The sequence below is a fragment of the Alosa sapidissima genome, chromosome 2 (assembly GCF_018492685.1).
Source record: "Alosa sapidissima isolate fAloSap1 chromosome 2, fAloSap1.pri, whole genome shotgun sequence".
In the NCBI taxonomy this organism is placed as follows: domain Eukaryota; kingdom Metazoa; phylum Chordata; class Actinopteri; order Clupeiformes; family Clupeidae; genus Alosa; species Alosa sapidissima.
The window spans coordinates 16043411-16059183 of NC_055958.1; the positions used below are offsets into that span (position 1 = coordinate 16043411).

A 15773-nucleotide genomic window follows, 5' to 3' on the forward strand; every position below is an offset into this window, starting at 1 on the left:
CAACTCAGAATAGAATAGAGCTCCTATGTCCTCCTTACCTCTTTTGGTAATACATATGTGCCTAGGTATTTATTCTATTTCTACAAAGGACCTTTGTCCTGAGCTGAACAACTGCTAGGTATGTCCAGTCTCTTCTATGCATTCATCTCCTTATAGGTAAACCTCTGGGCCCCTCACTTATGCTATATTTACCCCTGCTCTGTCACCAAGCAGAGGACACACAGTAGCCCAATGTATAGAACATCTTTTTAGCACTACTACAGAATATCTTATGAGGAGGCTTTATAAAAAATCACCACACAAGTCATATGTTTCACATGTTGTGCGCTGGACTGGAGCTGCAATCATATCCTCATACAATGTGTCACATGCTCAGAAAGAGAAGTGGCTGTTCAGTTAGCCGGCTGGTGTATTTATTACTAATCTTGTAAAAGTTGCTGCAAATGGTGTCTACCGCACGGTGTGTTGTGTAAAATGAGGTAGTGTTTATTCAGCTAATGTCTCTTTTTTTCCCTCCCATAGGACTTCCGGAAGCTTCTAAAGAAAGAAGAGAGGCCGATCCTCATGATGTTCTACGCCCCATGTGAGTGCCTGATCTGTCAGCTGTTTTTTTTTTCCGACTGCAGCCTGTGCCTTCATTAAGGTAATGGCTTCTGGCTCCTCCATTTTGATGTGAGATGGAAGTTGGGCACACGCTTGATGCAGTGGCTACCTTTAGCCCACATTTTTTCCCCCTGTAGCACAGCAGGTGTCCATCACACATAAACATCATTATGGAGGCCCCTTAGGCTAAAACAGAGCGGGCTTCGCCCATTCAACACTCCCCACGTTTTCCCTGGCCCCAGCAGCTTAACTTAAGAAAGGGGCGACACTAGCGAGTATAATGCGCCATCGAGGAAATGAGAAAATTGGTCAAGTGCACCTGCCAAATACAATCCGACCCCTCGGGCGATTAATCTTTGAGCAGATTTCCATCCTTTTAGCTTTGAGCAGATTTCACAAAGATTTCCCTGGAAAAAAGGCCCTTCAATAAAAATCAATGGTTAAGGGCTTCCCATAGGGCCTGTAGCTTGCTGCCTTTTGCTTCTTGGAAGTCTTGTTTGGTAGAGTGCAGACGGGGGTGATATTAAAATTCTCTTTGTCGGGGTGGGGTGATGAAAGAGCCCTTGGTGGCGTGGTGGTAGTGCTGACGAAACCCTGCCTGTTATCTCTGAAGTCTGCCGGCCTGCCCCAGGTTAACGACCGACACAGGCGTACGTCAAACTTCATGACCCCGTTTGGAGTCATGGCCCTGAGTCAAGTGCTCCTGATGTGTAGGAGGAAGTTACTGCCGCCGCACTGCCAGAGTTATCCAGGCTGTGTCATCGGTGCTGGCGGTTTGGACTAACCTACCTTTTCTTCCTTCTAACTCCTTTATTCTTCCTCCTTTCTTCTGTGTGTCCTTACTGAGCAGGGTGTGGAGTGTGCAAGAGGATGCAGCCCATCTTCCAGCAGGCCGCCACGGAGACCAAGGGCAAATATGTAAGTGATGCGGCCACTCAAAGCTGGGATACAACACACACACACACCCAGACACACAACTCTGAGCTGGCAGCACAGTCTACTTTCTCTGTGTATGACATGTGAGACACACACACACACACACACACACACACACACACACACACACACACACACACACACACACACACACACACACACACACACACCATTTTGGTGCGCTGGGGTTTCTTCTGTCTCTACTGCAAGGCCAGTGATCTGTCTGCATTACACGGTAACGACATGCTGATGTAATGAGCAGATATGACTCCCACTCTCCGTGTGTAATTCTCTGGGCAGCAGCCCAGCCCACTGCTTTTTGCAGTGTTCCTTTTTGGGCATATTTCCAGTAATTACAAGATAAATTGTGATGTGTATGTGGACTCTTGCTGTCTTCTTAAGCATTATGTGGCTGTGTATGTCTCGGTGTCCTCCTCTCTCCCTCCACGTCCACTCAATGTCCATTTCCCCCTCCTTTCCCCCACTGTTTTTGTCTCCTCTCTTCCTCGTCTCATTCTGCCATTGTCTCTCTGTGATATGATTGCTTGCGTAACCGCCACTATGCGAAAGCATGCGAGCAAATCTCTACCCAGACAAACCCAAACTCATAAAAGATGCTCGTGATGCTCGTTTTCAAACGAGATGCGATTCGAGGAAGACCGCCTCGGGAGCCATGCGAATCAAAGGGAACAGTGATGGATTGCACAATGTTAAATCCTTCCACAGTGTCTCTTTTAAGAGTGCCCAATTTCATCTGTGACTAACAGTTGGCTGCTGGATTTCATCATTGACAGTAGTAATTGAGTGATTTCACCCCCCCCCCACTCCCTCTCTCCTTCTCCAGGAAATGTGCGTAGAATGGGGAGATGGGGAGAGCCGAAGCTGTTCAGCTAATTGAAGCAGTATTTATTTCTTTTAAGAGTTGCATTTCGGGCACTTGGCAAATAAGTCCCTCATTTGGAGATTTGCATAATGAATGCAGTCGTTTGTGTATAGGCAACATTGGCAGATTTGCTGTGTAGCACCCCCCCCCCCCTCTCTCCTGCCTTTCACGTGTGTGTGCGAAAACCTGATAGCGCTGCAAAAATGTGATGGATTTGGATGGGTAATCGGTGGTCAGCACGGGCTGGGTGCACATTTTTCACATTGCTGTCGGATGCATCGGAGGATGCGCCGTCTGACACTGGGAGTATATGCACAATACACTCCATAATGTTTCGCCGAAAATTACAGAGTGGTTTTTACGCTCACAAACTGCTCTGGAATTTCAAGGAACTAACAGCAGCAAAAAAAGTCGGAGAGCAGGGTTGCTTTTTAGGTGGATTAGATTATTCCTGACTCAATTTGTTCACTACGAAGTTGAAGCCCCTTCCCCACCCCAGGAGCATAAACAAAATAAATGGCATGTAGCCTCATTTCATGTCATTTTTCCTGCCTAACATAGTTAGGTTCCACTCTTCCTTGTTTAATTTTTAAAGAGCCCTGTCACCAGTAAAGTCGTTCATCTTCATTGTTATGCCCCCTGTGCCTCGCGGTTGGGTTGTTGATTTGGACTGAAATCCCTTGCTTCTCTCCAGGTGCTCGCAGGGATGAACGTGCACCCAGCCGAGTTTGACGGCCTCAAACAGGAATACAACGTCAAGGGCTACCCGACCTTCTGCTACTTTGAGTGAGTGTGTATCTCATGAGTCATTCTACACACACACACACACACACACACACACACACACACACACACACATTTCACATCATAAACACATTAACACAAGAAGTGTTACATCACAATATCCATATTTTTTTTATGGCAGCCTAAAAGTAAATTTTCTCAGGGATTATTTCATCATTGCATACCAAATCCATTAAGTTTTGTAAATGGGTGAATGCTCTGTGAATACTGCACAAGCTCACTGCAGGGTTTCTCCATTTTTCAACACCAAAAACTGCACCAAATTATCCTTCGAAAATAAAACGCCACAAAGTGTTACCGTTACAAAGTGTTGCCGTTGTCATGGGTGTTCGTCTGGTGCGCCACTTTCCCCGCATCTCGTCTCTCGGCGCTGTACTTTTTGGCGTGTCTTCCCGCAGCCTTTATGATCTGCTATTTGTCAGTTAAACGCTCTCTCTCTCGTTTCACTGTCATTTAATTACGGCGGCGCTAATTACCCAGTGTCTGCGGTGACTGCGGGCGGCTCCAACGGAATCTGCTCTCATTGAGACTCCAGCGCCCCGAGGGTCCTGGGGGTAGACTCGGGCTAACGACCACGCCGGCATCATCGCTTACCGTAATGAGCCCCATCGAAGATAAACACAATGAGCACCCCGCTCCAAACTCCTCAGCCTCGGCAGTCGAGTTTCACTCGCGAGAGGAGCAACGAGTTATTTGTTGTTTACGGCTGAGCGTGTTTCGCACTGTGTACGTCTTTGCCTTGAGAGTGGTGCGACAGAGCCTGAGAACAATAACAAAAACAACAGAGTACATAAACAGCACAAGTTTTTTTTTTCTTGGACTTTCAAAACATTTTAGAGGTCAGAGAGAGAATGGAGTCAGAAATAAATTCCGAAGGAAGGGGTCTTTAACAGCTCAGTTGAAATAAAAGCTGACGGGCTGTCGCAAGAACACGCTTTTGTTTTTAACAATGCAGGCATTCGAGCTTTGTTCTCCCTTCTTCTGATAAGTGACAGTTACAAATGGCCCAGCTCCTCGACCATGTTTGCAGAAACTTCAGCCTAGGATCCGAGACTGATTATTAAAAGTCTTTTTTCAGCAGGGCAGATGAGGACAGACCAGCAACTTACATGTGGATCTCGCAGAGGGCTTGTAAATGCCTAAATGTGTTGAGCAGTAAGATAGTGAGGGACTGCCTAAAAGCCTTCCATAGTTTTCAGTGGTGGTAATTTTGTGGCAAGCTGCTCAAATTACCTCACAGTACTTTTCAGGGTTGGTGCATAAGGAACCAGCCATGTCCCCCAACTCAATATCACTCCAATTCTTCTAGTGTCAAAACAATATCTTCTGCCCACTAAGTCTGCATTGTGCCTCTTAGTCTTGGAAAGTGGAAATAACTAAGGTAGAAATCCCTTGCTTCTCTCCAGGTGCTCGCTTAGTTATTTCCATAAGAAACAAATTAAACTAACTAACACAGGAAAAACTTTCATGCAGACAACTGGTTGCTCTATCAATAAGGAGTATATCCAAAAGTATACTCTTGGAAAAAGGGAAACAGGTGTATTCCGTGATAAAGGGCAATCCAGGCACTCCAATCAGGGTAAGGATGAAGAGGGGTGCATTTAAAACCTTTTGTTATAATGGCAACATTTAAAAGCCATTGAATGTTAAGCCCTGACAAAGACCAGGTTGTTTGGTCAAAACATACAGTATTAGCTTTTTAATTTATGTAGCCATTATAATAAAAGCTTTTTAAGCCCATCCTTCCTCCTCCTCACCCTGCCTGGAGTACCTGGATTGCTCTTTATCATAGAATAAAACTATGCATGAATTTTCTGTTGGAGCAGAAATATTTGTAGGTATACTACTCACAATCCAATCATATCATTAATCTCCAATAACATACACAGCACAAAGAGAACATCTCTGTTGAAACCCCCCTGAAGGCCTTGCTCTGAGCACCAAGCACTGATTTCATGAGCCATCATTTGTTTCTCCCTCTCTCCAAAAGGAAGGGGAAGTTCCTGCATCACTATGAAAACTACGGAGCCACGGCCAAGGACATTGCTGACTGGTTAAAGAAGTGAGTAAAGGCGGCTCTCTAGCATCCTCCCCCCTCTCTCCTTCTCTCTCTTTTTCTCTCTCTTTTTCTCTCTCTCCTTCTCTCTCTCTCATAAACGCAACACTCCACGACTCTTATACGACTGTCCTCACCTTCTCTTCCTCTTCCCCTCCCAGACAAAGCCACTTTATATCTCTCCTCTTAGCCAGAAGAGCTAGTTGTTGTTTATGTCTATGGTAAATGGCTTTCACAATAACAGTGTGCTTCAGTGACCCACAGGTCACATACTAGGCATCTCTGACTGTATACATTGGGAGGCATTCTCCTTTTGTCAGGGAGGGCCACAGCCAACTCTAAAAGCTTCTCCCTGTGTGTAAAACCAACTGTAAAGCGCGAGAGGGATTCTTTCCTTTTGAGCTGTGATCATCACTGAGGCTGTCTGCATGTTTTATGGCAAGCACCACTTAAGTGCAGATTTCACATAAAAATGCCTTTTGGTTTTAAAAAACTGTGGAGGGGTTGAGAAATTCCAAAGGGTGTATAATTGTAGCAGCTGCTGCCTCTGATTTCTAGTTAGTTTGAGTGTGTGCGGATGCGGGAAGGGAAGTGTCTTCTGAGGCCTGATGGCAGGCAGGTCTGAAGAATACCCTGAGAGCACAGCTGTTTCATTTAGTGTTCCTTCTCCACACACACACACACACACACAGACATACACACACACAGAGACACACACACACACACACACACACACACACACACACACACAGACATACACACACACACACAGACATACACACACACACACACAGACACACACACACACACACAGACATAGACACACACACACACACACAGACATATACACACACACACAGACATACAGACACACACACACACACACACACACACACACACACACACACACACACACACACACACACACACAGACACACACACAGACACAGACACACAGACACACACACACAGACACAGACACACACACAGACACAGACACACACACACACACACACAGAGACACACACACACACACAGAGACACACACACACAGACACACACACACACACAGACACACACACACACACAGACACACACACACACACAGACATACACACACACAGACACACACACAGACACACACACAGACACACAGACCTTTGGCAGGGGTGCACCAGTAAGTGGGGTACACCTGGTTTGTGAGGCTGACGAGGAGCCTTGGGAGTGGAGTGCATTAGACATCCCCAGCCAGCTGCAGCCTCTCGGCTCCTGAAGCCCTCGACCCTCAGAGGCTCACTGAGGTCCCCCAGATGGAACAGCACCGCTGCCTGCCCACCTGTGGTCTCCCTGAGTAAGAAAGAACGAGTGGGGGGGTGAAAAGGAAATGAAAAAATGAGTGGATTTTGGAGGATGCCAGGAAGACATAGTGCTGCAGTGCGAAATCCATTGAGTTAGTCTGAACAAATTTGGATAGATGGGATTATGGTCGATGCACGGAATGTCAACACTTGTTGTCAACACTTTTCCTGGGCGAGTGGGTTTGAGTTTGGCTCTCGGCCGTCATCTTTGTACTATCGGTGGTGGTGTCCGATCCCAAGAGAACACAGTTCAGAGGAGCCGGGCCTTTAGCTGTCTAGGGCCTTGTCCTTGGATTTGTCCAGGGGTAGAGTGAATGATGGAGCGTGGTCGGATCAGTCAGATGTTCCAGCTGCTTAGCAATATGCGCCTGTTATGTCAAACTCAGTGTAGCACCAAAGCACCTTTCTCTGTCCTTTACCTCTGTATCTGCTTCTCATAATACAAGAAACACCCAATGTCTGTTATCCAAAAATTTGTTGTTTTTTTTTTCCTCCCCACTCTTTCGGTTTCTGCTGCATGTAGTCCTCAGCCTCCCCAGCCTAAGAGTCCAGAGGTGCCTTGGTCAGAGTCGGACTCGGCCGTCTTTCATCTGACCGACGACACCTTCGACACCTTCCTGGAGGAGCACCCCTCGGCCCTGATCATGTTCTACGCCCCATGTGAGTACGCCCCGTAGAACCTGCTGACGGAAACCGATCTCGCCCAGTTCTGGGGGTATTCTAGATTCGTTATCAGGGAACATCATTACGGGAGGGTTTGTCTGAAGTGGGGCAAGAGGAATGAGGAGTCCACTGCATGAGCAAAACTGTTCTGAGCTGACCACTAAGTGCCTGTTCAAAATCAACTCTCCCCCGTTTGAGCTGAGATCTCAACCTTTGCCAATTATCAGTCAGAGCTGTATCAGTATGTGTGCCATGGTCCATCATCATTTCAGTAGATGAGAAGTCATCTCTGCAAAGGATAATTATTATGATACAGTAGATGATGATGATTATGAAGTCAGCAGAGCCGCCGACTAAATCCATTCCCATTACGCTCCTCAATTATGTTGGAGGCCCATGCTTTTCTATGAGGGTTTTTTTCATTGTGGAAACCTATTATGGAGACGTGCATAAACCATTGACTTTTCTCATAACTAAAAAAAACATTTCCTACTATTCAGCACAAACTGGCTATTTGTTGCACATCACTGTCAACATGTGAACGTATACATCAGATATAATTGCTAGGCATGAATATATTTATAATATTTGCAATGAATTACATCAGTGCATCATTCTCAGAAACATTAAAAAGTGAGATACAGAGTTGTGTCTATAGAAGTAGAAGAAGAGCTATGGTGTGTAAACATACAGGCATTTCCCATCCTGAACCTGCCTGAAATGGGTTGATAACATTTGTGAACTAACAGTGCTAGAGAAGCATTAAGCTTGAGAAACATGATGACACAGTTTGGAATCACTGAGAGACTTTTTTTTTTTTTGAAAATTAAGATACTAGTTAATTGATCAGAAATAGGTCATATTTAAGCAATTATTAAAGCTTGTTCTAAGCAGGACAGAAGGAGAGAGATGGGAGTTACTTGTGCACAACTGTGCTGGAAGAGAAGATTATTTCTCTCTACTTAGAGAATCAAATGCTCAGGGGCCATGTGGTAGCTTTATGAAACAGCAGCTGCAAAACACCAATCTCTTCTCCAGGGAAGTCACACAAGAATGCTGGCCCTCTGAGAGAGAAAGAACATCTGAGACAGTGCAATAAAAGGAATGGATCCAATTGGCCAATAGAGCCGAGTATGACAGAAAGTGCCCATCATGCCAATCCAATTCGAGAGGCGTTTCAGGAAGCATTAGAAGTTCTCTGGATCACCTAAACAATTTTAACAGCTAGAACGATGTTTCCAAAATGTTTACACAGCTTTAAGGACGAGCACTGAATTCTAATTTCTAGATGAAATGTTCACTTCTGAACTCCTCAATGTCTTGACTATTTTCTATTACTTTCGCAATGTGATTGAAAGACGAATGATGGAAAATGTCTTAAAGCAGTCTCTTGTGACTGATTCCAAACTTTCCAGTGGTAGCCTTAGCCACTGACTTACTCCAGGTTGTCGGGTGATCTCCATGGATCTGTATGAAACAGAAGGCAGCTGTCTGCTGTCTCGCTGCCTTCAGCTCTCTACCGAGTCACTTGCCGTAGCAGGCATCAAGGTAACGGCTACAAACTTTGTTTCGGACAGCCTAGCAAGATAGCAACACAGAACGCCGTTGTCAGGATACCAGAAAGAAGAATAACGTAACGTTCGACTGCAGAAATAGTTACTCACAATTAAATCGAATTTTGGACGTTGAAGGCAGCATGAAGGATACATCAACGCTGCCTTCAAAATTCGTCAAAACGAAGGTATCTTAGAAGGCAGCATTTTTTCCCGTTTCGTACAGACCCCATGTTTTGGATGGTCAGTTAGGGATTTCATCACTTTGTCTAGACCCATCCACAATGGAGGTTAAACTTAACTGTTTACAAGCACATTTGTTTCTCCTTCATCAAACTGACATTTTCATCTGCTGTCATCTGTTCTGTTAGGTATTAGCATCTGGCAGATTTGGAAAGAATAGATTTTTATTATGAAAACAAACCATTAAGATGCCTCCATATTTCTGTATTGACAGTCAAACCAGACATGTTGATTTCAGCTGGTCTGGTTCTTGACAAACTTCTGTCCAACATGGGGTTGTCTAAGGATAAAAAAGGGAATGAGGCTGATATGGCCTCTATAGCTATTCATAGATGAAAGATACAGAAATTGAAGGAACTGAAATGAAGGGCTCAGAGCATTTTAATAGATGTTGCTGTCTGTCACAGTTTTGAATAGCATCACTTAAAGAAAGCATTTATTTTGTTTTTAATGAAAAACTTAATGAAAAAATTCAACAGCAGCCCTTAATTTTCTCAGAGGGCATGGATGGATGTCATCTATCTCTGGCAGCTTATTATTCCATTTAGAAATTTGACACATGAGGACACACACAGACACACACACACACACACACACACACACACACACACACAAATGACACATGTAATTTAAGGACACTGTCCTTGTCTATGCCAGCCTACACACCCACCTAGGCACACACACTCTCACACTCTTTCTGACACATCTCTTGGGTTTAGTTGCACTACTCTGTCTGACACTTTCTAAGACTACAAGTACTAAGCATTTCCAACACATCTCCTCAGCTCTTGGTCCCTTGGGGTCCAGTACCGTCCAGTAATCATCATCGATCCATAAAGTGTTGAACTCTATTTGGGGGAAAATCCCAGGGAAATGACCACAAGAATCCATCCGAGATAATAAGAACAGGCTTTATGAAGAGAGAGCCTCTCCACTCCACATTGTGTAATCAAATACGTGTAATGTTTCATGAGCACATTTGGTCGTGTGCAGCCATGACTCTTACTGCTGGCCTCCCTGCCAATGCGAGTTTGAGGGGGAAAAGAGGTGTAAGAGGAGGGTGGGGTAGAGAAGGGAACTCCCCTGGTCCTGTTTTTCGCTATGCCCCGATGTACGCACATGTGCCGTTAGTTCACTCACGGAAGAGACATGCTTTCATCCGTGTCTGAGAGAGGGTGAGTCACTCCTGATGCTCTGAGGGATTATTACGGTAAGTACGGACATTTTAGGATAATGAAATTGCTGTAAGAGCTGTGGGTGTGTTGGGTCTTATTTGAATTTATCGATGTGCGTCTTATTATTGCTAGAGAGTTGACGGGCTGGTGTAAATCTCACCATGTTGTTTTGGCGTGAAGTGGACGGTTATGACATTGAATGACTGAAAAGTCCTTTTAATGACCTGTGAGCGGGTGTGTGTGTGTGTGTCTGTGTGTCTGTGTGTGTGTGTGTGTGAGCAAGAATATGTGTGTGTGTGTGTGTCTGTGTGTGTGTGTGAGCAAGAGTATGTGTGTGTGTGTCCACTTATATAACCCCATGCATTTGTTTGATTTTTGCTGCTCAGGGTGTGGCCACTGTAAGAAGATGAAGCCGGAGTATGATGAGGCCGCCGAATTCCTCAATAAAGACCCAGACGTGAGTGGCCTCCCCTTTCAGCTCTTCGCCGACGTGCATGTATGAGCACCACTCCTCTTTCAGACTGTAAAATCAGCACTGACCTACAAAAAAAAGCTTCAGAGCCGCTCTGCTTCGTAAGCATGTTTTAAAATGTCTAAAATGATGTCATTATCTGCAAAATGTTGCAGAAACAGTCCCAAGCATTTACATTTCTAGTTTCAGCCTACCCGGGATACGATGATGACTTGTGCCGTCCCAAAAAACCTGGATTACTTCAGGAGGTCACATTCTCTTTACGAGAGCACTTGATTATGTCATAACTCATGCTCCCGTGAATGCCTCAGCTTTTCTTTAGCAGTAATGAAATCAAATGTATTTTGCACACCGGAGAATTACAGTGTGCCCTTGTGCAGGCTCTTATTGATTTTATAATCCCTTTGCTCTCCACTCATCCCTATCAAGGGGTGCCAATCTCTGTGGAGGTGACTGGGACCCCCACCAGTCACTTCAGAAAGAAAGAGAGAGAGGAGAGAGAAAGGGACAGGGAGAGAGAGAGAAAGGGAGAGAGAGAGAGAAAGAGTGCTCAAAGGCTGTAAAGCCTGCAGTTAAGCTATAACCGAGGCAGCAAGAGGACGACCTTTGCAGCAGGCCCCCCTTGTCATGTTGCGTGTCCTGTTTCTGATTAGCTCTGGGCGTGGCGGCAGCTTTAGGTAATACTCCAGTGGCAGCGTTTTGTAGCGGCTGCCAGGGCCCTCGTCACCGCAGTAGTGGTTAGCTCATCCCCAGAGCTCTCGCTCTCCCCCTCGGCACCCAGCCTGCTTCTGGCCTACCACTCACACTCCAGAGGAGGGAGGATGGATGGCTGTGTGCCTGTGTGTGGGAGCGGCGCTTTTGGTTCAGGGGGGGGGGGGGGGGGGGGGGGGTGATACGCAAGTTTTCGTGTTAATCAGTGCAGCCAGGTCTTCATGTCCCTGCAGACTGATGTCATTTGTTTTCGTTCCTCCGAATCCACTCCTCTGCGTGTGTGCCGAGACACGCTGGAATGAAAGCGCAATGCATTGTCGTAGTAAACTGTGTCCAATTCACAGTTTCTTGTTTGTTTTGAGGGAGATTGGATTTTTTTTTTAACAAAGACACACGTAAATATTGTTACTGAGTGCTTGTTTGTAGCTCAGCATGAATGAAAAACTCTTTTGAGCACAAAGTTATCATTCTGACTAAAAACCACTTTTCCTGTACCAGGCATTGCTGCACACACATAATGAGTCAGGCGTGAGATGACGGAAATCTTACCTCCAGCTGAGACTATTAAAAATCCAGTGTTCAGCACTTTGAAGCGCTCTAGTTTTTGCTTCTACCTTTAATTGAGTGTGGGTTCATTATCTGCCTCCTGCAGACAGCTGTCAGAGAGAGAGTGAGCCACAGGCCTTTAAATATTACACACCTCATCTGCGCCAGCTACCTCTGGCCGCCTTGGCCTGAGCCCAGCCATTCTCACTGACGCGGCAGTTCATTTCTTTACGCTAATTAGCATGCAATCATGAATAACAAGCTCAGAGACAACACACTAACTATTAATAGGCTGTGTAATTGAACCTGGGGGCTATTTTGGACATACAGAAATGCTACAGTTGAAACTTTTGGAATAAGGTTTCTTTTTGATAGTAATATGAATCTGTTCACTGTTAGAAGTTGCCTTACAAGGTCATAGTAGTTTTACTCGAGAGCCTTGTAATTCTCTTTTCTTTCCAACAAGATTTGTTTTTCTTTACAAGAGGGCAAAAGTCATGGATCACAATCAAGTAATCTAAAATTAAGTATCTCCAAATTTGGAGTCTACTGTCAAGTGCAGCAGTTAGGAGCGTTGAGCTAACCGCAAGACTCAAGCCTTTTCATCAGGTCATTGAAGTGATTTTCTTTCCTTGTCTGTCATTACATAGGATTCTATGGTATGTCTGTTATGTAATGGATCTGAGGAACCTTCTGTAATCCTGTTTTTTGTTAGGCTCATTAACCCTTAGAACCCGATTGACGCAAAGTGCGTCAAAAAACACACCCTCTCTTCCTTGTTACATTGCTCCGCGACTGTTCATCGCAACGAGATAAAACCTTTATTGCATGACAGAGAAGAAGTGGGGCTTTCCAAAGAGACTACGCACTTGTCTGTACGATCAAGTATGAAAATAAAAAAAAATCATGAAATTAAATCAAATTGCATCATATTTACAGTCTATACTTCTCTGCGTTCACCTGCGCACCCATTACTCTCGTTTGAATTACTCGCGAACCCGTGATCACATAGATATGGCAAGCATATCAGATGAAAGAGGAGAAACAGGGCTATCCATTGGTACCATGGATATCGATCTTCCTGGCTTATAAAAACAGACGAAGTGACTGCAAAATATTAACGTCATGTACACAAACCAACGCTGCACACCCATTACTCTCGGAGTAATTACTCGCGGACCCGTGATCGGATATATATGCCACATATGTTAGATGAAAGAGGAGACACAGAGCTATCATTTGATACCAAATACATCTTTCTGGGTTATAAAACAGACAAAGTGACAGCAAAATAATAACTTCATATAGCTGGACTTACCCCACGTTTTTGTCTGTTTTTGTGGCAAAGCATGTTTATAATCCAACGCTATCGTGTGTTTCTCTATGGCAAAACATGTTCATAATCCGGTTTTGAGATCCTAGCAAATTCCTGCATGGCATCCAATTCAAGGCTCACATTGCATCCCAATTTGTTCAACAAAGAAACACCTTTTTTGCCTTTACTTTGTTCATGGCAATGCAGTAAAAAGTTGAGAATCATCATGTGTGCATACACCATAGTCACACATGCTAACAGGCAAACTTGGGTCAAGTCAGGTCAGATCAGTTCGTGTCACAGATATGGAGTGCAGAATGGTCATTTTTCATCGCTAAATAAAAAATGGCATTTATTTCTGTAAATCACACACCACATATTTCTGTAAATTGCTCAGCCCCAGAGTATCCCTCCAACATGGCAATTATATTGCCCATTTCAGGACAGTCTGCCCTACACACACATGAAATGCATGTAGAGCTATGAGCTTGCTGTGGTGAGATACAGGTCAAAATATAAGAATTTTTATAATATGATTTTTATATTTTAATTCTTTAAAAATCAAAATAAAATCAATGCTAGTACTAATACATGAATACAGATCTGGATAGCCTAGACTCTGCTGAAAAAAACAATATATAATATGTGTGTGTGGCACTTACAATGACCAGAATAAATCCTTATGAATAAAGGTAGTGAAAATGCCCTAAAAACAGCTTAGGGTTCTAAGGGTTAATGTGTTCTTCTGCTCCCATAGAAAAGTCTTCATGTGTTTATTCATGTGTAAAATGCAAGTTCAGAGCTCAGTGGATGCTGCTGTCTCCTGCTCAGTGTGGTTTCAGTTGTTTGTTTCTTACTTTGTTTGTTTGTTTATTTGTTGTCTCAGAGCCCCGGTGTGCTGGCTGCCCTGGACACCACAATCCACAAGTCGGTGGGCGAGCGCTTCAAGATCTCCGGCTTCCCCACGGTCAAGTACTTTGAGAAAGGAGAGGACAAGTACACCCTGCCCCAGCTCCGCACCAAGGACAAGATCATCGAGTGGCTGCAGAAGTGAGATGGCTCTTGACATTTGTTTGTCTCTCTTTTTTTCTTTCTCTCACTCTCTCTGTACCATGCCCATCCCCCCCCCCCCCCCCCCCCCCTCTCTCTCTCTCTCTCTCTCTCTCACCGTCATTTTCTTTCTCTCTTTCTCACGCACTCTTCACTCATATCACTTAAACACATCGACCATGTTTAGTGTTTTCAAGCCCCATGTCACGGCCGATGACATATGACTTATGGACTCTGGATATCTGGAAGACTTTTACAGCACAGGAAATGTTGACTCATTTCTTGGCATGTTTTAGAAAATCACTTCAAGATTTCTCTCTCTCTCTCTCTCGTTCCTGCTTTCTGTCCACGCCACTGCGATCGAAGTGAACAGCATGTAGCGAGCATCGTGAGGCAAGCACGCCTCATCTGGGATTTTATGATCCAGTCGTCAAAATATGACGAGGATTATTCCAGATTACAGTTATTAACACCCAGATGAGGAGAAACTGAGTTGATGCAGAGTTCATGTTTGTGAGAATTGCTTTTACCCACGTTGCGCTCATTAGTATCAGATGAGGGATAAATGCTTACTGCATCACGCTTTCTATTTTCGCAGCTACGACCTCTTTCAAGTGGCCCAGATAAATAGTGTCTGACCTCCGTGCCCTTGGCAATCCATCTAGGCGACGTGTCTCGGGTGGGGATGGGGAGCCGGAGCAGAGGTCGCTGGCAGGTGAAGCGCGTCGTCTTCTCCGTGGTGTCCTTCGTCATGAGGATGCGATATGATGCCGCGACGGCGCTCTATAAATAGCCGGCCATGACGACGAGGCTGTAACCTGGCGGAGTTTGTTTGTTTTCAGGGTCAGGTGTGCATGTCTGAAGAGGTTTTTGGAGTTATTTGAAGAGGCCACTCATGGTTTCACCTGGATTTAGCAGAGACTCGCTCTCACGTCTCAAGTCATCCAGCTAGAGGTCGTGTGCATCTGAGCTACTGTCAAGAGTTGTTAGTCGTGAAGACCATACAAAAGCCTCTCAGAAAAATGGTTCTTACACTTGACTGCTCTGCTGATCCTTAGAGACTAGGGGCCATACTTACGAAGGGTGCTCAGTCTGCGATTTTCTAATCTATGTCTAAACCTTTAAGGCTTTTTAAACTTTTTAAACTTTTTTAAACTTTTAAGCGACCAGCTAAACAACAAATTAGGAATGGTCTTCTTCTGTTTAGCTGGCCAGCCAGTGCAATCATCATGGTCCATGAATGAGTGGTGTTTACTCTGGATAGATGCAGGTGATGATCAGGCGACAACTTAAAAAAAAAGTTTTTTTAAGTTGAAAAACTATTTGCAAAGGCTAATTATTTGAGAGCTGTTTACGTTACATTAGTCACTTGCGATTAAATACAATGGAAAAACTTAAACACCCC

The 15773-nt window shown here is 44.6% G+C and overlaps 1 protein-coding gene across 1 annotated transcript in view; it reads left to right on the forward strand.

Annotated features, from left to right (window-relative positions):
* The window catches only part of pdia5 (protein disulfide isomerase family A, member 5), a 48254-nt gene that overhangs the window by 21462 nt on the left and 11019 nt on the right, over positions 1-15773 (forward strand). The window contains exons 7-13 of the mRNA XM_042084675.1: positions 523-583; positions 1454-1521; positions 3117-3208; positions 5217-5288; positions 7164-7300; positions 10661-10731; positions 14205-14368. Of these exons, the coding sequence (XP_041940609.1) occupies positions 523-583; positions 1454-1521; positions 3117-3208; positions 5217-5288; positions 7164-7300; positions 10661-10731; positions 14205-14368 (665 nt within the window). The remainder of the gene's footprint in view (positions 1-522; positions 584-1453; positions 1522-3116; positions 3209-5216; positions 5289-7163; positions 7301-10660; positions 10732-14204; positions 14369-15773) is intronic.